The sequence below is a fragment of the Pteropus vampyrus genome, unplaced genomic scaffold, assembly GCF_000151845.1.
Source record: "Pteropus vampyrus isolate Shadow unplaced genomic scaffold, Pvam_2.0 Scaffold40, whole genome shotgun sequence".
NCBI lineage: Eukaryota > Metazoa > Chordata > Mammalia > Chiroptera > Pteropodidae > Pteropus > Pteropus vampyrus.
In genome coordinates this window covers 3,114,751-3,138,623 of record NW_011888821.1, presented here as the reverse complement: position 1 = coordinate 3,138,623, position 23,873 = coordinate 3,114,751, and the positions used below count along the sequence as shown (strand labels likewise).

The following is a 23,873-nucleotide window of genomic DNA, read 5'->3' as shown; positions in this document are numbered from 1 at the left end:
ATATCGCTCCTCCTTTTCTTGCTACAGTCTTCATAGGCATCTCATAAGGCAGGTTCTCTCATCTGAAAAAGGGCAAAGCTGTGATTTAAATTCAGGTCGATCAGAATCCAGTGCGCCTTCTTCTTTCACTGAAGGAATAACGTCAGTCCCCTTGCAGACGATGCCAGGCAAAATAACTCAGCGAGGTTGGGGGCGAGCGAGAAAAGTGACCTACACTTTTTTTCCATTTTTCTACGAAAAAGGAGACTCGTCCGTGCCCTGGGCCTCTGCACCACGGGAACAAGCTCAGCCTAATTTTTGAGATCATTCGACCCTGGTAGTTAGGGGAAAACTCAGGACCCAGAAGCAAGAGATGAGAAGGAATGAAACAAGGGCAGAATGTAATTAAGAGGAGTCAGATGTTTGGCCCCGATATGGGCTTGCAGAGCAGCCTTTCCAGGTTCACAAAGACCCATTCCGTCGCCTAAATTGCTTGTTCCCCACAGAGCTCCTCCGAGCTGCATAATCTCCAGCATTTCAGAAAGTTATTGTTCCTTGCTAAACATGTTTTAATCACATTGAGACTTCAAGGCCGAAACACAGTTTGGGCTGAACTAGGCTAATCTGTAAATCACGAACTTACAAGTCAAGTTGGCAAAGATGAGGTGCCATTGACGGAGCCCCCCAATTCATTCACCCATTTGGTCATTCATTTGTTCATTCTCCACGTAAACAGTCATTCAACAAAGAATAACCAAGCAGCTTTGAAGCTCCAGGTGGTGGGATATAAAAATGACTAAAGATTCCTGCTCTATTGTCCTTGACAGTTACCTTACTTATAAAGATGCTCCTGACATTTTTATGCCCATCAGACTCAATTGGGAAGCCTGTGGAAAATAATCTAATTTTCAACCCCCTGGGGCATTTTTACATCCTCTCTGGGATATTTTAATACACAATAAGATTTCAGAACCACTCTTTAGAATAGCAATATTTAGCATTTAGAAGCATTTATTCTCTGATTGGCAAGTACTAGATACAAATGTCAGTGGCCGACAGACCACTCATTTGGAGGTCCATGAAGTTAGATCTTGGCCCTGTGTTTTGTTCATCCTCCTCCTCTCAGGGCTGCTAACTGAGTTCCCATATTCAGAGCCCTTGGCGACTGTGAAAACCTGAGGAATAAATGGTGTGGAACTTGTAAGCGTCCACCTGCCCGGTGATCACAGGAAGGAGCAGAGGAGATTCAGGGGTGGGCTGGGAATGGCAGAAGCAGACAAATAGGCTTTAATGTTAAGCTTTCTCGTTCAGGAAAGAACAAAATAGACATGAAAATGTTTGTTACTTGCAAAGATTTCGTTTTCATGTAATAACAGCATTAACATAAAGCAGGCAAGACTGAAAGGCCCACATTTAGGCGGACGACGAGCCAGTGCTTTTATTGGTTAAATTCATCTGGAACCAGGTTTGGACTCTCGATGGCTCTGCTGATCCCTTACACATGTGAATGTGGTCCCATTCGGAACCACCAGCAAAGTGTGGCTAGAGACCATTACTGGCAATGGGTCAACTGAGTCTAAGTTTTTCCTGTGATTTCATTATTGTTTTGACTCTATTTAAAGATGACTTTAAATGCACAGAAACCTCATTTGTATACAAAATAGCAGCTTTGATGATACAGACCCAAAGGGGGTGATTAATGATCATTTTGATGACCCAGCAACTGTCACCTCCTAGAAACTAAGACCTAGAAATGAAGTCCAGAGCAAACTACTCACTTGGAAATGAAATCTTTTCAAAGGAAGAAACTGTCAGTCTTAAGCATAGTTTAGCAATAAAGGGATTTACTGCTTCTCCATTGGCCTGTGACCAGATGGTACCATGAAAATTAAGCTTGTTTATCTCCCTCCTAATTTTAACTGGAGACATATTTGGAATAATAATAGAACGGTACTTACTTAAGAAACAGATAAAATCCATAAATATCCCGGAGAGCCATTGACTGTCCTCTGAGTTAAAACCCCCAGGGTTTTCGCCTGCGTGAGTTTGAAGTGAATGTCCTCGTGGGCCCCTTGAGTCCCACAGCTGCAGTGTTTATTACCAGTCTGTCACCAGGATTAGAACAAGGTTGCAGTGCCAAACTCACTCCTGACAAGCAATGAATCGCTCAGACCAGGGAAAAGTCAAATGTCAAGAGAACCATCGAAGTTGAAATAAGAAATAATGAATGGTTTGCTGGTAAGTCAAATGCTGATGTCACAGAAACTCATGCAGGATTTACAGGATGGATGAACAGTGGCCCCACATTCCTCCTTTTACACGCTTTGATTTGAAAGGCAATAGAACATACATATAAAAACACCCAAATGCGCTACCTTTACATAATTGTTTTATATATATAGAGAGAGAGAGAGAGAGAGAACCTTCTGGTTCTTGTTACTTGCAGACACATTTCTTTAAATAATTATTGGTTATGTACACTTTTATATTTCACTACTTTCACTTACCAGTAGATTTTAAACATTTTTTCATGTTATTACATAATCTGGTCCTCAACAATTATCTTAATCTTTTCATAAAATGTCATAATCATTAAACCATATTTCATTATTTTCTTAACTATTATTTTTTTTTGCTAGTATAGATAATGACGGAAAGAATATCTTCATGACTATTTTTTTCTTTCGAATTGTCTATTTGTAACAAACTCTTAAATGTAGAATTTGAAAGGTTAATGGCTATAAATATCTCTGAGTCTTTATTTGTAATGTCATATTAATGCTCCAAAACTTTGTTCCCATCTAAAAGTACTACTAATAATGAATCAGTGTACCAAGTTTAAAATAATCTAGCAGTGTTGAGTATCATGGTTCTTTTTGCTATTTAAGAAGGTGCAGTGAGCTATCTCAGGGTTGCCTTAATTTGAATTCTTTGAATACGAGTGGACGTTGGGGGTGGGGGGAAATGTGAGTTGTCTTTTCGTCTTTTTTGACCATTTAACTACTTTTACATATAAATTTTAATGAATATTTTATATATCTTGGTAATTTGTTAAAACTTTAGTTATAATATTTCACACACAAAAAAAGTCATAAATGTAGCAGCATGGAGTGTAGCTAAGAACAGAAGCTTTGGGTTCAAGTATAAGAAATGATCTTTACTTGCTCCATGACCTTGGGAAAGTTACTTAACCTTTTTAAGGGTCAGTTTTCTCCTCTTTCAGTTAGGGATCGTAATGGCACCACCCTCACCAAATTGAGTGGTTTGAGAACAGCTCTGTTACCCACCTAATAAGTATCATAGATGATAACAATAGGAGTTCCTTAAGTTGGGATTTATTCTTGTTCACATATTCATAATTTTTTTAAAATCATTGTTTCCTTTTTTGACTGCTTAAATCAGGACTCTGCTAACTATGGCATACATTGGCCCTCTGCCTATTTTTGTAAATAATGTTTTATCGGAGCACAGACACATCTGTGTCTGTACTGTGTGTGCCTATGGCTGCTTTTGTGCTGTCAGGCCAGGGCTGAGCAGTTGTGACAGAGACCATATGGTTCATAAAGCTGAAAATACTTACTGATTAGCCCTTTACAGAAAAAGATTGATGACCTCTGGCTTAAATTATAAAAGTCAAAATGTATTTTGAAAAAAGTAATTCCAACAATATAGAGGGATTTAATATGGTTCATGCCCCTTTGTCCTTTAAGACTTTTTCCTTTGTTAAAAAAAAAAAGTTTCTTTTTTTTAAAGGCTTTTTTTTTTTTTTTTCTTTTTAGAAAGACTGTTTCTGTCTTTCCTTAATATTTCTTAATATTTCTTCTTTTGACCCCCACAATAGAAGAACACCTTACACCTCTATTAATCCACTCTAATTCGTTTTTGTTGCCTTTTGTAAACTATAACATACATTCGTTATATTTCACAAATCTCAATGTCCAATTAGTTTTATACAGCTGTATGACTGCCACCTAGATCCAGATCTAGAATGACCAGCACCCTAGAAAGCTCTCCCACGGCCCCTTCCAGCCAGTTACCCTGCCCCCTCCAAAGGTAACCACCGCTCTGTCCTCCACGATCATGGATAGATTTTTTTCCTACCCTTGGACTTCAAGTAAATGGTGGAATTATACAACATACATTCATTTGTATCTTTTGTGGCATTAATCTGTATTATAACTCATTACTTTCATTACTGCATGGTATTCCGTTACATGAATATGCTGCAATTTATTTATATTTTGCAGCATATTCATATAATGAATGTTGGACATTTGCTATTGATGGACACTTTTTGTTATTTCTCATTTTTGTCTGCTTTGAACATTCTTGTACATTTTGAGTGCATGCAGGCATTTTATTGTTTGGGGATAGATCTAGGGATGAAATCGCTGGGTCATAGAGCGTGCATATATTGCACTTCAGTACGTACTTCCAGTTTACATTCCCAGCTGCAGTGCACGTGGTTCCTCTAATTTCTGAGTGCCCTGTTTCTACCTGCTAGGAGAGAGGTAAAACAGGCTCATATAACGACTCCAGGTGTGTTCCTCGGTGGCTGTGTGGTCGGATGGTGTTGTAGGATCACAGGGGCCCGGACCAGATTCCTTCTCCAGCTTTAGTATTTCATGACTTTGGTTCCTCTAGCTTGACCTCAGTAGCATCACTAGTAGAATGGGGCTAGAGGACTGTAGTGCCTGCCCACGAACTTTCCGGAGTTGGAATCTGAATGTAACCACTCCCCTGTCCCCATGTGCTCTCCCGTGCATCCCTGGCCACGGCCTCATCCCCATCTGGAACTTCTGAGTTGGGATAAGAGGGAGGAGGCCAGAGGAGAACCAGCACCCCATTTTCCCCTTTCCATTCTTCTTCCTTATTGTCTTTTTTTCTCTTCCTCCCTCTTTCCTCTCCCCTTTTCTTTCCTTTCTGCTTTCTCCTTCTCTTTCTCCTCCATGGCGCAGTAGAGTCTTGAGTGCCCATTAAGCCCCTTGCACTCTCCTAGGCGATGGGGAATGCAGATAAAACGGACAATGGATGTGCTCCTTTTGCATAAGGATTTTAGTCTCAGGAAGCTTGTTGACAGCACTTCAATAAAAAAAAAAGGACCTGAAAGGCGGTGACGTCATTTTACTTTTGCTGAAAGGAAGAAGATATTTCTTGGCATGGGATGCGGAGCTACTGCTATCCTTTTTTTTTTTTTTTTTTCCTTTCTTACACCTATAGCCTTTTAAAACTCAGGGATCCTTTTCTGATATTAAAAAGTCCTCTCTCTCTTACACAGTGAGTCCCAGGAATTTGAGGACTATGGGTTAAGAACATGTGCAATGTCAAGAAGTTACTATGAATTCATTCGTGCTCACAAATGCATATGCCTTTTAAGTCGTAGCAGCTTGACCATCTCTCTGTGTATGAGGCAGGTTGGTTAAGCAGACTCCAGAAGTGTCCGTTATACATAGGATTTCCTGGACTTCTTGCAATTTTTCTGCAGTCTTAGTCCAGAGAATTATTTCTCACCAACTCCACCCTCTAATGGAAAACTGTGACCATGTACATTGTTCGATGTTTCATAGAGATGCCCAATTCTCTCTCTTCTTTTTCTTTTTTCGTTCTTCAAGAGACACAGGTTGAGGACCTGTGTGCATAAGATTCCCCACGTCCAAACTGCACAGTGGATCATGTGGCCTTTGAAATCCCAGCCAGATGGCGACAACCCACAATGCATTCTGCAGTACTTGAGCTCCATCCAAAGAGCAGAGACCTCAGTTAGAAGGTGGAACATTTACACCACAGACAGCCTGTCTCTGCATCTAACTGGATACATTTAAGCCTAGCCCTATTTTTATTTTGGTTTTGTGACTTCTCAGCATTATACAGAAATGGAATATTCTGGCATTTAAATAAGGGAGCGTTATCTTCCAAATTTAGTCTATATGTGTCCAGACTCCCGTACTGTTTTTCTCCCCCTGTCCCCTACCCCACACCAAGGGTATTCTTTCCTCTCCAGCAAACCGTTCAGTGACCCCGAAAGATCATGGATACAGAGGTCCCAGGTACCAAATGCTATTATTTCCAGATCCGAGGTCACCTGACTTAGACTCAAGAGTTTAGAATTAATGAAGCTAAGGCTCCAAGGTCAGTGATCAGATGGTTTGGCTGACCTTACTTTGTTTCAAGGCCACAGACTACGTCCCAGATCTGACCAGCAGCTTCCTTCCAGGGCAACTGAGCATGAAGTAGAGCTAGCCTCAGCCCTGCAGACCCCAAGCTGTCCTCCCTCTGGGACCACAGTTCAGAGCTCTCAGTGGCCGAATCTGTTACCAAGAACACGAGCCTGCTGATGGCGGTGCCCTAGATTTTCTACAAAGAAAGTTGTTCCTTTGCCATTTCCAATTCTGTTCAGGCCTCTGAGAACCCCAGAGTTCTCAGTCCCTGGCAAGACATGAAACAAGGTTGAAATGGGGTCAGTTCCCCTCTTGGTGTTCACAGCAAACCCTATGGGATCGGCAGGAACGTCATCGTGACGTCTGCCGGCTATGGATGGAAGTCGGTTCCCAGTGGGGAACCACCAGCCTCTGTTGCTAGGACCTTTGCTTAGAACTTGCTTGCGCCCAGAGTCAGCCTTGATTTCTGGGTTCCAGAAATGATTCCTGACCCCTTTTCTGTGACCTCACAGATTCCTCCCTCTCTTGGGCTCTCGCTGATCCTCAGATCAGCAGATCACAGGCTAATCAAGGAAAGAAGCCTTGCGTCATGTTTAGTCCACACACTTTTAGGGGTTCACCTTCTATGAGCCACACCCTGCACCAAGGACTGGGGTTGCAGGAAGAATAGGACAAGACCTCCACCCTGAGTAAACTCGCTTCCCAATGCGGAGGCTGTAGAAGTGATCGATGATTATACTCTAGCCTCAGAGAGTCTCTATTGATGAGATATCCCGATGTCATGGAAGGAGAAACTGTGTTCTCTGACCAGCATCCCAGTGCAGTCAGAGAAGACTTCCTGGAGATGGAGAGCTGAACCCCGGATATAGCCATTGCCGAGTATTCGGCACGATACCATGTGGCTAGTATATCCAGAGTAATCGTTATGGGCACTGGTAATGTTGATGACAACTTACAGTAGATCCTCATCATCAATTTTTTACACATGGGTTTCTCCCAATCATTTATTGCGGATCCTGCGAATAGGAGAGTTTAGTCTGCATGCTCTGCCCACCTCCGAGACCAGGACAGGACTCTGATAGCAGTTGTGTTATTGGGATAGAACTTCCTGGTCACCTTCCTCCACACCGTAGCACCACGGCTCAAATTCACCATCAAATATGACATCTGTAACAGCCTGCCTCACGTTACGTGTGAGGACAGCAGCTAAAGAATCTTGGGTCCACCAAGCATACAGCTGGTCTCATCCAATGGCCTCAATGTTCCCATAATACCCCAAATTCCTTAGCATGAAAGCCGAGTCCTTTGCAATGGGCTCCTGCCCTTCGGGCTCCTCCTTTGATCTCTTCTTCCTTCTCCAAAATCCTGAACCATTCTCAGATCTCAACACACTCCATGTTTCTTCCTGCCTCCAGCCATATGCAAATTCAGTCATCTCATTTTGCCATAATTACTGGTTCGGGTGAATGTCTCTCCTACAGGACTCTGAGCTCGTAGAGGCTGATGACAACGTGTTGTCTGTCTCTGTATGAAAATATAGAGATGCCAACCGCGTGCTCAGTGCTTTAGAAATGTTCTTTTTTCAGTGAATGAATGAATGAATGAATGCATGAGGGACTAAGGCAAAACCAGATGAAGTCTTCAGAGAACCAAAAGCCATTAGTTACCTTGACTACAGATGAAACAGAACATCAAACCTCACTTCTCAGAACCACACACTATTTGTTTCCAAACCATCACCGCCTAAGGTCAGGTGCTTTGGCCAGAAACCAAGGGAGAAAATATGTAGATGAGTGCCTGCAAGGGTGTATGCCTGGGCTGACTTTAGATGTATTTCAGCAAATTCTCAGGCCCTGGGTAAAGCCTAAAGGGTATAGGTTCAAAAATGGACTTTTTTACAACCGACCTCGGAGGAGAAACGCTCAGAAAGTCTGAAGGCTAGTCACATTGCATGCTGTAAAATCCTGACCCAAAGCAATCCCCTTAGCACTCAGACAGTCTCACTGAAGGAAGAAATCTAATCTGAAAAGCGACTGCAGCCCCTGGGGAGGTGAGAAGAATGAGTCTGAGGGCAGAATGGAGAACCCGATTTCTTTTACTTTGGATGCAACAGATTCTTCTTGGACGGCTAAGCCTTCTCTCTGGATAGGCATCCCTGGACTCATAGACCGCATGAGTTGGGAGGCACAAGAAAGGGCATGTGTTCCACCCCACCGCACCTCACCACCCTGCAGCTTCCCTGGCTTTAGGCAGGAAACAATGTGATCTCCAGCAATACTGGTTGTGTCACGAGTGAGTGCCAGGCGCCGTGTGCATGCAGCCTCATTGAATTCCAACAAAACAACCACGCGGTAAATGCTGTGTCCTACATTTGGTAGATGTTAGCGCTGGAGCTCAGAGAGACCGAGCAAGTCCCTTAACCGCTCTGTGCCTCACCTGGAAAATGGGTGTGATGACGGCACCAGCCACGTTAAGTTGATACGAGGGCTACCTGGGGTAACTTTTGGAAATTCTAGTGCCCAAAGCAGCATAGAATTTATGTAACTTTGCGAAACAAAAGAATAGGAAAAGAGATAAACGAACGGACGAGCGGGCAGACAGGTAAGAGGAGCATCGGGAACCAGATCCAGTGGGTAGTCAGTGTTGGAGGTGGGCGTGGAGTGCGGGCTGTCTGATTCTCACACTACCTCCTGCAACTGTCTGGACCTTCTAGGATGATTTGACACGCTCCCCACACCCTCAGGAAGGGCACTCCCTTTTGTAGCTCTTTCTAGCATTTTCTACCTGAAACATTTTTCCTTGTGATTTGCCAGATGGTGCCGCTTGGATGTTCATTCATTCCTTTATGCATATCAGAAACCCATGGCTTCTACCTTGTGAGTGAGTGGATGGAGAGAGGCTATGAGACATGTATTCACGTGTGGGCCCGCACTGTCTGTATCTTTTCTGCACAGGATTTGCTCTTGGCCAGTTCTGTCCATTTCACGCAGCCTCTTGCAGCATCGTCAAGCTGCTAATAGAAGCAAGTCTCAGACACACATGCAGTGCAGTCTCAATTGTCCTTGCCTGTTCCCTTTTAGATTTTACATCTTTCTGGCTCCCGCCTCTTGAAGCCCCACCACTCTGCCTTTTAGCTGGCGACATTGGGAACAGAGAGCGCTGTGACGCCCCTGCTGTGTATTCTGGACTTCACAGCCTTCCTAGGGATGGGACAGAACTCAGAGGCTGTCTGAGGTACCTGTGGCTGGCAATGCCTTTTTCCCTGAAGACAGATATAGGAAGAACTTTTGAACAGGTGTAACTTTCATGGATGCAAAGGCATTCTCGAGCACACATGAGCTTCCCGTCATTAGAGGTATAAATAGAGAGGGAGAGAGCTCTCGGCGTCATACAGGGACTGGTGCTTTCAGGTGGAGGGAGAAAGATCACAGGGGCCTGTCTGCACACCCAAAGCTGCCCCGTCTCCCCCTGTTCCCAGGGGAGCTCTCAGCTTGTATCTTCCCAGCAAGAAGGAGTCTGCTGCAGGAAAGACATTGAACTGTCCCGTTTAGCAGCTTTGGTTCATAAGATCCCATCAACAAAGATCACAGCCTCTTTGTAATGGAGAAACTGACAGTAGAAGAAACATCATAGGGCCGCTCCTTGGAAAAATGACATCTGCTGCTTTATTCTAGCTGCGGATGTGCATACTTCGTAGCCTCTTACTCTTCAGTCCACTGCAAGCTCCCTTTTGCTCTGTGTTTCCTCCATTTATACGGCACCAAAAAACTCACCCGACAGATCTGAACGTTTTTGCAGTGCCGCCCAATTTCAGTCTGGGGGTGGGAGGAAAGAAGCGGAAAATATAGATTCAGTGCTTAATATGTGCTGTAGGCCACGAGAAATATCAAAATCATAAAACATGGTCCCCGATCTCCCTCAAGAAGATTACAATATACTTGAGTAAATTAAAAATGAAATAAGAGAGTGTTTGAACTACAGTTCGGTACACTGGCAGTAGAAGGCCATGAGGCAGGAAATGATTAACTGGAAAATGGAACACGCTGTAATTGGTATTGAGAAATGTGCGTTTTGTTCTCCTTTTCGGGATGCAGGTCTGGTTTACCAGTTGCCTTATTCAAAGAAGGTGTTTGTTTGGGCAGAGGGCAAAGGAGAATTCTTTCCATTTACATCCTGAAAGGAATCAAGATGGTGTTTCTTACACCCAAACTGACCCCGTTACAACCATACAAACGTGGCTGTCTGTGGGACAACGCCCAAAGGAAGATATGCTGGCGATTTGACCAAACATGGTGGTGAAAAGACCCATTTTTTGGTGTCCTCACAAACCCCAAAAACAGGGGGCACGTCAACAGCACGCTGTGTTTTTGAAGGAGTGACATCGAAGGCTGTTGGAAGGAAAGGACTTGAAATCGAGCTATCTCTTCTCATCACTTTGCCCGCACCGCTGATGAACCAGCAGCCTTCCTTGTGGGTGAAGAACTTATAAAGGGGTCTATTTCCTGTTTTTTCCTTCCGTAAACATGGATGCTATTTAAATCCTGATTACAAAAGTTAGACAGATAGATATGGTTGCTGTACAGTGGAAAACCAAACTGAGATGAGACCTCTTGTGCTGTATACAAGCATGTTACAATGCAGGACACACACACACACACGTACAACACACAGTCAAGGTGTGTGTGTATGTGTGTGTGTGTACACGCATGTGTGCGTGTGTGTGTCCTGCATTGTAACATGCTTGTATACATGTACAACACACAGTCAAAAAAAAAAAAAAAAAGGGAAATCCTTAGGTGCCAGAAACAGAGGGAGATGGGATATCCTCGTGGTACTTTTCAGCCGAGCTGTGGCAGCCTAAGGGGACATAAGCAATAGGGATGGAGACTGGGGCTTTAGCATCCACATGGGAGCCCTGAATCATGCAGAGAGTAGATAATTGTACCACTGCATAAATCCGAGACTTTCAATGAGTCAATGCATCTGTGAAAAGGAGATTAGAAAAAAACTGTCCATCAAAGCAAAGAAAGTACAAGAAGGCTTGCCATCTGTTTGAAGCTGTGAGTGAGAAATTAAAACTCAGATGACTATGGAGGTCTAAACATATACTACTTAAATAGTGTAGTAATAATAGTAAAGATTTTTTTCTTATGAAAGTTGGTACCTTGAAAGTTCCTGGGACCATGGTGGAGGCAAACCCAGAACCATGCTGTAGGGACATTTCTGTAGCCCAGTGTGCTTGGGAGTCCCATGGGATTTAGGGGGGGAGAACAAGTCTACTGAAGATCAGCTCGTAATCAAAAGTTGCACATCTCACAAGGAAGTAATTCACCATGAGAGCTGCACATACAACAGACAGAAGATTGAGAATCCCAAGAACTAAGGGGGTGGGGGAGTGCAGGGTAGAGAATTATCTGAACGACTGTAGATTTGAAATCATTAAATGGATAAAAGTTTTAAAAATCATAACAAAAGCATAAGACATTACGATAAAAAGAACAGGCAGAACTTTAAAAGAGCCAGTTGAAAGTCACTTAAAATAGGTGAAAATTGAAACATAAAGCTGAATGTTACTAAAGAATAAATGACCTAGAAAATAGATCTGTGGGAATCATCTAACTGCAGGACAGATAAAGGAATAGAAAATATTGAAACAAAGTTAATAACCTAGAGGATGGAATGAGAAAGTCCAGAATATTTTGAACAAAATTTTCAGAAGAAAAAGTGAGATTATTATGTGTCATTAGAGACTTGCTGATGAAAACCCACCTTATCAGAATGGCCAAAATATAAAACACTGATCGATGCTGGCGAGGACTGGACAACAGAAACTCTCAATCACTGCCGGTAGGGATGTAAATGGTACGGCCACTTTGGAAGATGGTTTGGTGGTTTCCTACAAAGCCAAGCATCGTCTTACCATACAATCCAGCAATATGCTTCTAGGTATTTACCCCAAAGAGTTGAAAACTTATATCGCCACAAAAACCTGCTTGTGAATATTTATAACAGCTTTATTCGTAACTGCCAAAACTTGGGAGCAACCAATTTGTCCTTTAATAGGTGAATGGGTAAATGAACTATACATCCATGCAATGGAATATTATTCAGTGATAAAAAGAAATAAGCTATCAAGTCGCAGAAAGACGTAGAAGAACTTTTAAGTGCATATGATTAAGTGAAAGAAGCCTGTCTGAAAAGGTCACATAGTATGGGGTTCCAACTATATGACATTTTGGAAAAGACACAACTAGAAACAGTTAAAAGATCAGTGGTTGCCAGGGTTGGGGATGGGGCATGGGGAGAGATGACTAGTTAGAGCACAGGGGAGTTTTAGGGCAGTGAAACTATCCTGTATGATACTATAATGGTGGATACGTGACATCAAGCTTTTGACAAAGCCCACAGAACTGTACAATACCAGGAGTAAACCCTAATATAAATGATAGATTTCAGTTAATAATAATGTATCAAGATTGGTTCATAAACTGATGTCGATAGGGGAAACTGAAGAGGATGAGAAGAGGAAGTAAATGGGAACAGTCTGTACTTTCTGCTCAGTTTTTCAGTATGTTTAAAACTACTCTAAAAAATAAAGTCTATTAATTAAAAGAAGAGGAAGATAGGATGGGAGAGTTGATAATGCAGAGCAATGATGGGTGATTTTTTTCCGGAATTAAAGTTATGAATCATCAGACTGAAGAATTACAGAGTCCAAAGCAGAGCAAATAAAACAAATCCACATCTAGATTCCACACCAAAGGCAAAATAAAATTCTCGAAAGCAGTTAGAGAGAAAATAGAAATTACATAGCAAGTCATGACAATTAGCTGACTGCAAATAACACCTACAGTCTAGATCAGAAGAAAACTCATAACACCTTCAAAAGGTCAAGGAATAATAATTGTGGACTTGGATTTCTATGTTCCACCAAATCAGCCAAGAGAGAGAATGAACCAAAAGCAATACACGCTGATTTCACAAAACTTGAAAAAGAGAGCAATAGGAAAGCAATTATTAACTTCTTTAGAAGTGATCGAATAAACATGGAGTATTTCCTTTATTTTTTTTTGCATGTCTCTTATTATATCTTAAAGATTATGTATGTATACAATATAGTCCTACCTTCCATTTAACATTGTATGTATCTTCCTTGATTTTCACTGTCCTCGAAGGATAGTTTTTAAAAGTTGAATTATAGTCTAAGTGCCAGAGTTTAGTGAATTGCTAGGCAGTTAGTATAATTGCTAGACATTTAGATCAGAGAATTTGCTCCTAAGTGGCAACTGGATAAAATGCACACAGAAGAGAGACAAAATAACGCTAAGCATGCCTACTACCTCTTTTTTTCCACTGAAAACCCCACCTGCCTCATTAACTGCCCACTGAAGTGGGGGAGGTATTCATTTTGCAAGGGACCATTCTAAGCTGGTTGGGATGTCTCTATATCCAATTAATGCTTTGCGCCTAAATTCACGGCTTGTGGGTGACTTTTTGCAGTAATCTTGGATGTTCTCAAGGCAGAGGAAAGGAGAAACTAATATATTTGAGGACGGCTGCGTGGCAGGCACTGCACTGGGCATTGTTTTTACAGTATACGAGAATTTCCTGTGAGCCAAGCACTACACTCGGGAATCTGGCAAACATGAGCTCGTGTAATCCAGGCCACAGTGCTAGGAAGTATGTGGTATTATTATACCCATTTCACAGATGGGGTAACTGTGGCTCAGAGGTCACACAGCTAATAGTAAGTGATGAAGTCATGACTGGACTGCAGGTCTTCCCACTGTTGCTTGCTGCCGGTTTATCCCGTGTCCTGTTCCAGGCTTGGGTGCGTGTTGAGGGTAGGGATAGAGAAAAGCAGGATGGGCCAAACATAATGACCATGACCATAAAACCAACCAAACCAAACAAAACAATAGAAAGACTGTGCCAAACTCTCTATACATCATCTTATTTCATCTTTCTACAACAATATTAAATATATATTGTTAGCATTATTGTCTTCACTCAACAGGCGAGTGGATGCAGAGCAGGAGAGCTCAATGACTTAAGATGACACAGCCATAAGCCACACACACGTCTGTCCCAGAGCCAGAGGTGTCTGCCTCGAGTGCATGCCCTGCTCCTCACCACCTGTGGGTCTTGTCTTCTGTCCAGGTGAGATGGAGGAGCTGGAGACCCTGTGGCTCACTGGCATCTGCCACAACGAGAAGAATGAGGTGATGAGCAGTCAGCTGGACATCGATAACATGGCGGGTGTCTTCTACATGCTGGCGGCCGCCATGGCCCTGAGCCTCATCACCTTCGTTTGGGAGCACCTCTTCTACTGGAAGCTGCGCTTCTGTTTCACGGGCGTGTGCTCCGATCGACCCGGGCTGCTCTTCTCCATCAGCAGGGTCAGTACCCCCAGCGGCCGCTTCCTTTTGCAGCTGCAGGTCCAGGAAGGCACGGGGCTTCCAGGGAGCCAGGGAGTCCCAACTCCTGGTCCAAGGGTCCACACATCCTCTCCTCACTCACCAACCCTTCCTGGGCGTGTCGGAAGGGCATCCAGGTTGTGGGTGTTCGTAAGCCAAGGGTCGCCAGACCAGATGACTGTGGAAGCCAGAAAAAAAAGGCGAATGGGGGAAGCGGGCCGGGCATGAGAAAAACAGCACAGATGAGATGCAGAATGGCCACCGAATCCGGGTGTCCCAGTGAGGGAGCGATGGAGAAAGGAGGGAACGGTGACAGATTGTGTAATGCTCACCACGCCCACAGGGCAGTCATCCTCAACGCCTGCTCCGTATTGTCTTATGAAAATTCAGGGCCAATGTTATCAGGTCTCCTCCTTCGTAAAAGAGAAAGTAGTATTCTGATTTTATGTGAAACCTTTTGATTTTTAAATATTAGTAACTGATTCCATTAAAAACAAACAACAACAAAAAAAAAACCACAACATCACGTGAGCCAAACAAAGCAGTCTCTGGCCTCCATCATTAGCACCCAGATATGCTGCTAAAATGTTTACGCAGGATGTTGCAGCATAGGCGTGTGTTCCAGCAGCATGTGCATGACAAAACGTAATCTACACACAATACCCTACTATGGGTACACACATCCAACAAAACCAAGGGAGCATGTGCATCACGACAGAGCCTGAAACGAAACACAGACATGAAGAACCATGAGAAAATGCACACACATCAAACAGAAAACAAAACACACACGTTCAAACCAACACTCTATAGTGAGCTTGCACACGGTACAGCTAAAGCACCTTTCCTGCTGCACAAGATGGCATGAGTGTGAGTTGCCTTAAAAAGGCACAAGTGATATAATTCATCAGTAATGATAACAATCATGGAAACTAGTTATATTTGTGGAGCACATATATGTGCCAGGTACCATGTGAGGACTTCCTACTCTCCATCTCATTTAACCTACAAAACAACAATGTGAGGTAGGTACTGTTATTAGCTCTAGATTATAAATAGGGAAGCTCAGAGTTCTCAGAATTACCCAAGGACTCACAGTCTTGGTGGAGCCAAGATTTGAATCTAGATGGTGTGACACCAAGTAGAGCCCACACTCTTACACAGCAACTAACATCAAATACAAGCAACACAAGAGACTTGATACGATCATAGTATATAACATGTGCACATGCAACTCATGTAATATGTTTCCATTAGTCAGTACAATCAGGTCATTTACTTGCATCATAGGAAAAGCACATGCAAGCGTTTACTCATCTTCCAACACAGTATGACATTATCTATCCATCTAATAATCAATCAGTCATCTATCTGGTCATCCATCCGGCCATCTATTTATCCATTTACTTATCTTGGAATTTTTTCACTCTGAAAGAATTTAATGAATTAGGATTTGAAACGCGGTTAGAAAAAAATTAGTTAAAAACATCTAATTTTATAAGCTAATGTTTATTATTTTAAGAGGAATTTGCATATTCTTAGCATTTGATGATTTTAAGAACTCGGGAGATTCAGCAGGGACCCGTTAGCCCAGTGAGGAGGGTTTATTTTTTTCCTTTCAGTGGCTCTCCAAACTCAGGTTCTGTGCGAGAACATATTTTCTAATCAGTTCAATGGCATCTAAACACACAGATTGCTTAAAAATAACAACATGCATGCATACAACTAGATATCATGCCAACTTTAAGCTAATTCTCTCTGCCAATTACTAAAGGCTTTCCATATCCAAACGATTCTGGGATTATCGTGAGGACACGCACACTGTCGCATTTACTTATAAATCCTGCTTGGGTTTCAAAGAGCGTTTCCTCTACCTGGGATGCCGTTAAGGAAGCCAAGTTGACAGGATCATTATTATAAGAAGTGAACCAAATCCCTCACTCCCGTTCCAAGCATCTTAAGAAATGAGAGTGGAATGGGGACTGGGCACACAGGAGCAGGCACTGTCATGTGGTGGCTCGACAGGCTGGAGTTCGAACTTCAGCCGCACCTCCCTAGGGAAGAAAGGACCCCTCATCCCATAGGAGCACTGAGGGGACTTCTGTGACCCTCTCCTATACAGCATCAGTATGTGATGCTGTACGGACTTCTGGGACCCAGCCACTGTCACTCCTCGAAGGCTGTAGGGAGTCTGCTCGAGCACTGAGCCTCCTTCTCCCCACATAAGATTTATCTTTAAACATAAGTACAGCCTGATATTCGTGAATAGGAAGATCTCACGCTTAATGTACCTTTCTCACTCTGAATTCCCCTAATAAATACCTCCCGTATTTATTAGGGGAACTCAGAATGGATTCAGCCGCTGATGCTCTACATAGCGGGGCTTCTGGATTGCTAAAAAAAAAAAAAAAAAAAATGTTCTTCCATTCTGACCAAGGGCCACCGCATACCTCTAAAGCTTGTCTCACTGCATGTTCACGCATATGGCACCTTACACGTGTGCTTACGCTCACACGGCGCAGAGAACACACAGCGAAACGGAAGTGTCTGCATCGCGCACACACGATCGCTCTCTGTAACAGAACCTGAAGTGGGGAATTCCCAAGCAAAGCACCCACTCTCCTGCAAATGCAGGATCACAGCGACACGACGAATTGTGCCCGGCGTGTAAACAAGAGCCTGGGCCAGCCGTGTTTCCTCCATCATCTCCGATCCTCACAACACCTGGCGAGGCTGCTGTGATCACACCCACCCTCTGGAGGTAGAACGGAGCCCTTCGGCGTCCACTTTACGTTCCCTCGAAACACAGAGCTCTTCTCACTGCATCACATGTCAGAAAAAGCACAAAGGAGGAAACTCGTGTGTGTGTGTGCAGGGCTGGGTCCCTTTCACCAGCTTCAGAGTTTAGACTCTTCTCTAAGAGGCGTTGCTTTTGGTCCAGGATGCTCTGAAATTCACCTGTACCCCAGGCAGGGTTTTCTGCACATAAGCCACGTCTCTCCGTTACCACTTCCTCTACTTCTAGCTCATTGCCCATCCAGACACAAGACGTAAAGTTCTTGCCACGTAGCCAACACACACAGTCTCCTTCCGTGTGGGCTCAGCGTCCCTCAGGAAGCTCCTGGATAACTGGGCCCAAATACAAACTTGAGACACGTGCTCCCCTGGCACTGCCGAGGGAGAGGCCAGAGCCCAGGGGAGTCGTTATGTGACGCAGGAACTGAGCTCGTCCCACAGCTGGGGCCTTCGTCTCGCACTGCTTACCAGACTGGGCCCGCTTGTCTGCAGGATGCCCCCCGCTTTGGTTTGCTTTCCCTCTCATGTAGAAAAACATATTCACTGTTAGCAAAAAGAACCGCCTTGGCTGTCTGCTGAGGCAGGAGGAATGGGAGATGTGGCAAAGACAAGGACCGGGCAAAGGGAACCGTGGCTCCTTCCCAGTGAGCTCAGATGAGGGGAGCTGGCAGCAGTGACAGAGGCTTCTGACTCACCCGTAACTAGGACCCGTGAGTAGAAGTCAGACGCTGTCTCCATCTGTTCGGACTGAGTGGCTTATAAGGAACAGAAATGTACTGCTCACAGTTCTGGAGGCTGGGGGTCCGGATCGGGGTGCCAGCCTGGTCGGGTGAGGGCCCTCTTCCTCATGCACAGACGGCTGCTTGCTCACCATGTCCTCACATAGCGGGAGGGGTGAAGGAGCTCCCTGGGGTCCCCTAGAAGGACACTGACCCCGTTCATGATGGCTCCACTCCCAAGACCTGTTCACCTCCTAAAGTCCCCGCTTCCTACTTTCATCACATCGCACGTTAAGATCTCAACATATGAACTGGGCGGAGGGGGGAGGGGAGGGTGCAGACACAGACGTTCCATTCATAGCAGACCCTTCAGGGACCAGGCGCAGGCACCACGGCACCGAGGAGGACAGCGGAGCCAAGCCCCAGTCCTGAGACGTCGGGGCCCTTGGCGGGAGCAGAGCAAATTGTCCAGCACAGCCGATGACCCACCATTGCGATTTTATCTGCGCTCACTGCGAGGTTGAGAGAGCCCCTGATTTCACAGCCTGTAGAATGTAGCGCGAACCTATGACTAACGGGCAGGAGGAGAGAGGGAGAGAGAGAGAGCTCTGTGGGGACTCTGCGGCCGCCCCAGCCCCGGGCTCGGCTCCCGAGGCGGAGCTCGGGTTGCTCCTCTAACCAGGAAGCTGCAGAGGCTCCCGAGAGCAAACCTTCCACAGTAATGGCAGGGTCTGTTTTCTCGCACCTTTGACACCGTGGGTGGCATGTGCTCACGCTCGTGTGAAAGGAGAGAGGGCAAGGTGACAGCGTAGAAGTACCTGTCAGGGATGCTGGAGCAGCTCGTCCGGCTCTCCCTTCCTGAGCCCCTACTGTGTCAGGTGCTTTGCCTGCTTTGTTTTACCCTGTTGCCCACCTTAGGAGTGTGTATGATCCCCATTGTACAGGTGTGGAAGTGGAGGCTCAGAAAGATGTAGTGGCATATCACAGAGCCAAAAGGGATGGGGCTGGGACTCATATCCAGTGGGTTTCAGGCCTCTGACTCTTCCCGTTGCTCTGTAATATGCACCCTGCCTCTAGCAGCCCATCTAGAAGATGGGTTGATGCGGAGGGTGCTGTCCGTCATCAAAACCTGGGGTATTCAGGCTGAGTCTGTCACGTTGACTCCTTTCCGTGGCTTCACCAGGTAGATCAGCACCTGGAAACTGCCTTAGCTGTGTCACGTGAGTCCCAGGGGGCACCAGGGATGAGAGAAAGCAGTCGGCAGCCATCCTCCCGTCTCCCGAAACGTAACTCTGCTCCCTGACCACTTCTGCCACCAGAGACGGCCAGCTCCTGGCGGCAGGCGGGAGCACCTTGCTCTGAGGGTGAAGGGGTGGAGGGGAGCTCTCAGAACCTCTAGGGGGAGGAGGGGAGCTCGCTGAAATAAAAAAGCAAATGTAGGAAAAACAATTAAAACTACTGCTTTCATCATACTAACAACAGGAAGAAAAGGCACAGCTCTTGGCTGATTGACACCCTGATTTCACCCACAGCATCACAGTCCCCCTAGGGCAGGGTAGGAGATGATTCTGTTACTAGGTTAACACGGACGGTTCAGAGGTGGTGTGCTGTGTGAAGTACGTGGTGCGTTTGTCTGACCACGAAGGGTACAATGCCAGGGCCGTGACCTTGGGGAGCCTTAGCCACGCAGCTTGGGGTTGAGAGAGTCAGAGAAAGAGACGCTCAGACACACAACTGTAGGCTTTTCTGTTGACCTCTCCTGGAAGGCTGGAGTGGCGACTGTCTAGAAAACCACAAGAAAAATGCAGCGAGGTCGAGGCTGTCACAGTTCCGTGAGCATCTCTGCGGGCTAAGCTCCTCCCCACCGTGAGGAACTGATGGAGCCACTGTTAGCAAAGTCCACAGTTAATCACACATGCTTTCCACGAGTTTATGCCAAAGTCAGCCGCAGCTGCCACATTTGCTTTTACAAACCCTTCTTGGGCTGGCTCCCTGTCAGTCTTGGGAGGACCAGGTCAAATCTTGTAGGCTTGATCTAATCGTTCCCTTTAGGTGCGGCTTCCGAAATCTGGGGGCAGGTGTAGGGAAGCGGGGACCACAAATCACAATGTCACTGATGCCCTTTTGCCTACTATCGTCTCCTGAATCAAGAGCTCTTCCCTTGAGTTACTTTTAAGTAAAAATAAATGGCTGTTTTTAAGAATGGAAGAAAGAGTGGTGATAAACAAGAGACGTATAGATGGGGTGCTTATGTTTGAGCTACCCAGGAGTCCCCGAGTCACTCAGTCCCTAGATGGATTTAAACGCAGCAACACTGTGTCATCAGGACTCCACCGACCCTACTAACTAAAACCCAACTCTGTGTTGAGCAAACTCACTTACAAACAAATGCACAAAGAATATACTGAGTGGGCTAAGCGAAAAGTTCAAGAGGGTGGCCGCAGGGCTTCGATCCATATCATGTCTCTCTATCCCCTGGACCCTGCTTTTCTATGGTGGATTCATGAGGATAATGTCCCCACATGGTGGCAAGGCTAGTCCCCTGCAACTTCTCCTTCTATCCTAGCATCTGTAGCTACCCCTTCAAAAACATCTGATTGATCATGCACAGATTTCATGCCTACCCTTAGAGAAATCGGAAAGGATTCTCTGACCAGCTTGGGTCTAGTGATTCGATTGATGGCTTCAGTGTGTGGGTAGGGATAATCCCCCAAAAGAATTAATAATAGATGGTCCTTTTATGCCAGCTTTCTTGGTTAATAGCTGATTCTCTATAATCCAGATTCCAAAGGTGATTCTGGGAAACTTTAATAAAAGCATGAGTTGGCGATCTGGGTATTGGGAGGGTCACTTAAATGTCCTTACATGCCAGTGTGGAGACGCTGAGACCCTGGTGGGTGTATAAGCTCTTGTGGATACCGTTTCTCAAACTCCTTGTTTGACTGTTTGCTAAAAAAGTGTCAGGTCATCTTGAGCCAGAGAGACAGGATAAGCCCGATGCTTTGCCACTGGCCTCGTCCACTTAAGAAACATTATCAGGCCTCAGGTGGGATTTCCCTGTTTCTCCCAGGCTCCTACAAGAAGGCCACGTCGCACCTTTGCAGGTAGAGTTCAGGTGTGAAGTGGTTTCCCTTCCTTGCTGCCGCTGACGGTGTGTTGTATCCCTTCTCACAGGGTATTTACAGCTGCATTCACGGGGTACACATCGAGGAAAAGAAGAAGTCACCAGACTTCAATCTGACCGGGTCGCAGAGCAACATGTTGAAGCTCCTTCGGTCAGCCAAGAACATCTCCGGCCTGTCCAACATGAACTCCTCAAGAATGGATTCCCCCAAAAGAGCTGCCGACCTCATCCAAAGAGGTTCCCTCATCATGGACATGGTTTCGGATAAGGGGAACCTGATATATTCAGACAACAGGTCCTTTCAGGGGAAAGACAGCATTTTTGGGGACAACATGAACGAGCTCCAGACGTTCGTGGCCAACAGGCACAAGGACAACCTCAACAACTATGTGTTCCAGGGTCAGCACCCTCTGACCCTCAACGAGTCCAACCCCAACACGGTGGAGGTGGCCGTGAGCACGGAGGCCAAAGGGAGCTCCCGGCCTCGGCAGCTTTGGAAGAAGTCCATGGACTCGCTACGCCAAGATTCGGTGACCCAGAACCCCGTCTCCCAGAGGGACGAAGGTACAGCGGAGAACAGGACCCACTCCCTGAAGAGTCCCAGGTACCTTCCAGAAGAGGTGGCCCACTCGGACATTTCGGAAACTTCGAATCGGGCCGCGTGCCACAGGGAACCAAACAACAACAAGAACCACAAGACCAAGGACAATTTCAAAAGGTCGGTGGCCTCCAAGTACCCCAAGGACTGCGGCGAGGTCGAGCGCTCCTACCTGAAGAGCAAAGCCAGCTCCCCCAGGGACAAGATCTACACCATCGACAGCGAGAAGGAGCCCGGTTTCCACCTGGACCCCCCCCAGTTCTTGGAAAACATGGCCCTTCCGGAGAACGTGGACTTCCCAGACGCCTACCAGGACCGTGGCGAGAGCTTCCGCCAGGGGGACCCCACGCTGCCCATGAACAGGAACCCCCCGCACAAGGAGGACGGGCTTCCCAACAACAACCAGTATAAACTCTACTCCAAGCACTTCACCTTGAAGGACAAGAGCTCCCCGCTGAGCGAGGGCAGCGACCGGTACCGGCAGAACTCCACGCACTGCAGGAGCTGCCTGTCCAACCTGCCCACCTACGCAGGCCATTTCACCGTGCGGTCCCCCTTCAAGTGCGACGCCTGCCTACGGATGGGGAACCTCTACGACATCGACGAAGACCAGATGCTTCAGGAGACAGGTAATCCAGCCACCCAGGAGGAGGTCTACCAGCAGGACTGGGCACAGAACAACACCCTCCAGTTCCAAAAGAACAAGCTCCGAATCAGCCGTCAGCATTCCTATGATAACATTCTCGACAAACCTAGGGAGCTGGACCTTAGCAGGCCCTCTCGGAGCATAAGCCTCAAGGATAGGGAGCGGCTTCTGGAGGGAAATTTGTACGGGAGCCTGGTTAGCGTCCCCTCCAGCAAACTGCTGGGGAACAAAAGCTCCCTCTTCCCCCGGGGTCTGGAGGACACTAGGCGGAGCAAGTCTCTCTTGCCAGACCACGCCTCCGACAACCCTTTCCTCCACCCCTGTGCGGACGACCAGCGCTTAGTCATTGGGAGGTGCCCCTCGGACCCTTATAAACACTCACTGCCATCCCAGACAGCGAGTGACAGCTACCTTCGATCGTCCTTGAGGTCAACGGCTTCGTACTGTTCCAGGGACAGTAGAGGCCACAGCGATGTGTATATTTCTGAGCATGTTATGCCTTATGCTGCAAATAAGAATAATATGTACTCTGCCCCCAGGGTTTTGAATTCCTGCAGCAATAGACGCGTGTACAAGAAAATGCCTAGTATCGAATCCGATGTTTAAAACTTTCCATTAATGTTTTATCTATAGGGAAACATACGTAATGGCCAGCGTTCTGGAGGGAAAATGTTGGATGTCCGATAGTGCCCTGCAAAGAGGAAGAGGATTTAGGAAGGTATTTTTTTTTGTTGGTTCTTTTGCACATGGCTCCATGCCATAGTCTTCCACTCGAGGAATCTTGTGAGGTGTGTGCTGAGCACGGCAGAGACCAGATAGGTGAGTCCTTAACCAAAAATAAACACACAAAGGGGCAGGTCTCCCCGACACGCCCACTAGGTATGTTGGTGGTAATGGTGCCTCGGATGCCACTGGCGATGTTATAATCTCTTGTATTCCAAATCCCATTGAGACTAATCCGCCACATAATTTCCTCATCGGAAACGCCTAACGGTTTCTCTAATACAGAATAAGCAATATGGTATGCACGTAAATCCGACACAGACCAAATAAAACAGTTAAGAATGCATCTGCACCGTAGCAAGATTGACATGTGCAAGAGATTAGGAAGTTTAGTTTCGTGACCGGTTCAGCTTTATTGTTACGCCTTCCATCATGGCCCAGGCCCAACCCCAGAACTCCAGGCTCCCCCAAAGAGTAGCACAGCAGTGTGTTTCGTGGTAACTGTGCTGCCTTCATTAGCGTTCATTTTCAAGACACATCTGGAGTAGAAGCCAGAAGGGCCCTCGGGCAGAGAGCTCCAAGAACCACGTTGGATGTCCGTGTGCGTGTTTCAAAGACACTCCCCCCACCTCGGCTTCGATGGTCTCGTTCAGAGCTGCGTACACTAACACGTTTATGTCTTCGATATCTAAGTGTGGGTCTTCTGTCTATGA

The 23,873-nt window shown here is 45.8% G+C and overlaps 1 protein-coding gene across 1 annotated transcript in view; it reads left to right on the top strand.

The window, feature by feature from the left end:
- Positions 1 to 23,150, top strand: part of GRIN2A (glutamate ionotropic receptor NMDA type subunit 2A) — a 376,686-nt gene extending 353,536 nt beyond the window's left edge. Inside the window, exons 14-15 of the mRNA XM_011358418.1 lie at positions 14,298 to 14,536; positions 21,244 to 23,150. Coding sequence (XP_011356720.1) covers positions 14,298 to 14,536; positions 21,244 to 23,043 — 2,039 coding nt within the window. The 3' untranslated portion in view covers positions 23,044 to 23,150. The remainder of the gene's footprint in view (positions 1 to 14,297; positions 14,537 to 21,243) is intronic.
- Positions 23,151 to 23,873: the final 723 nt, after the last annotated feature.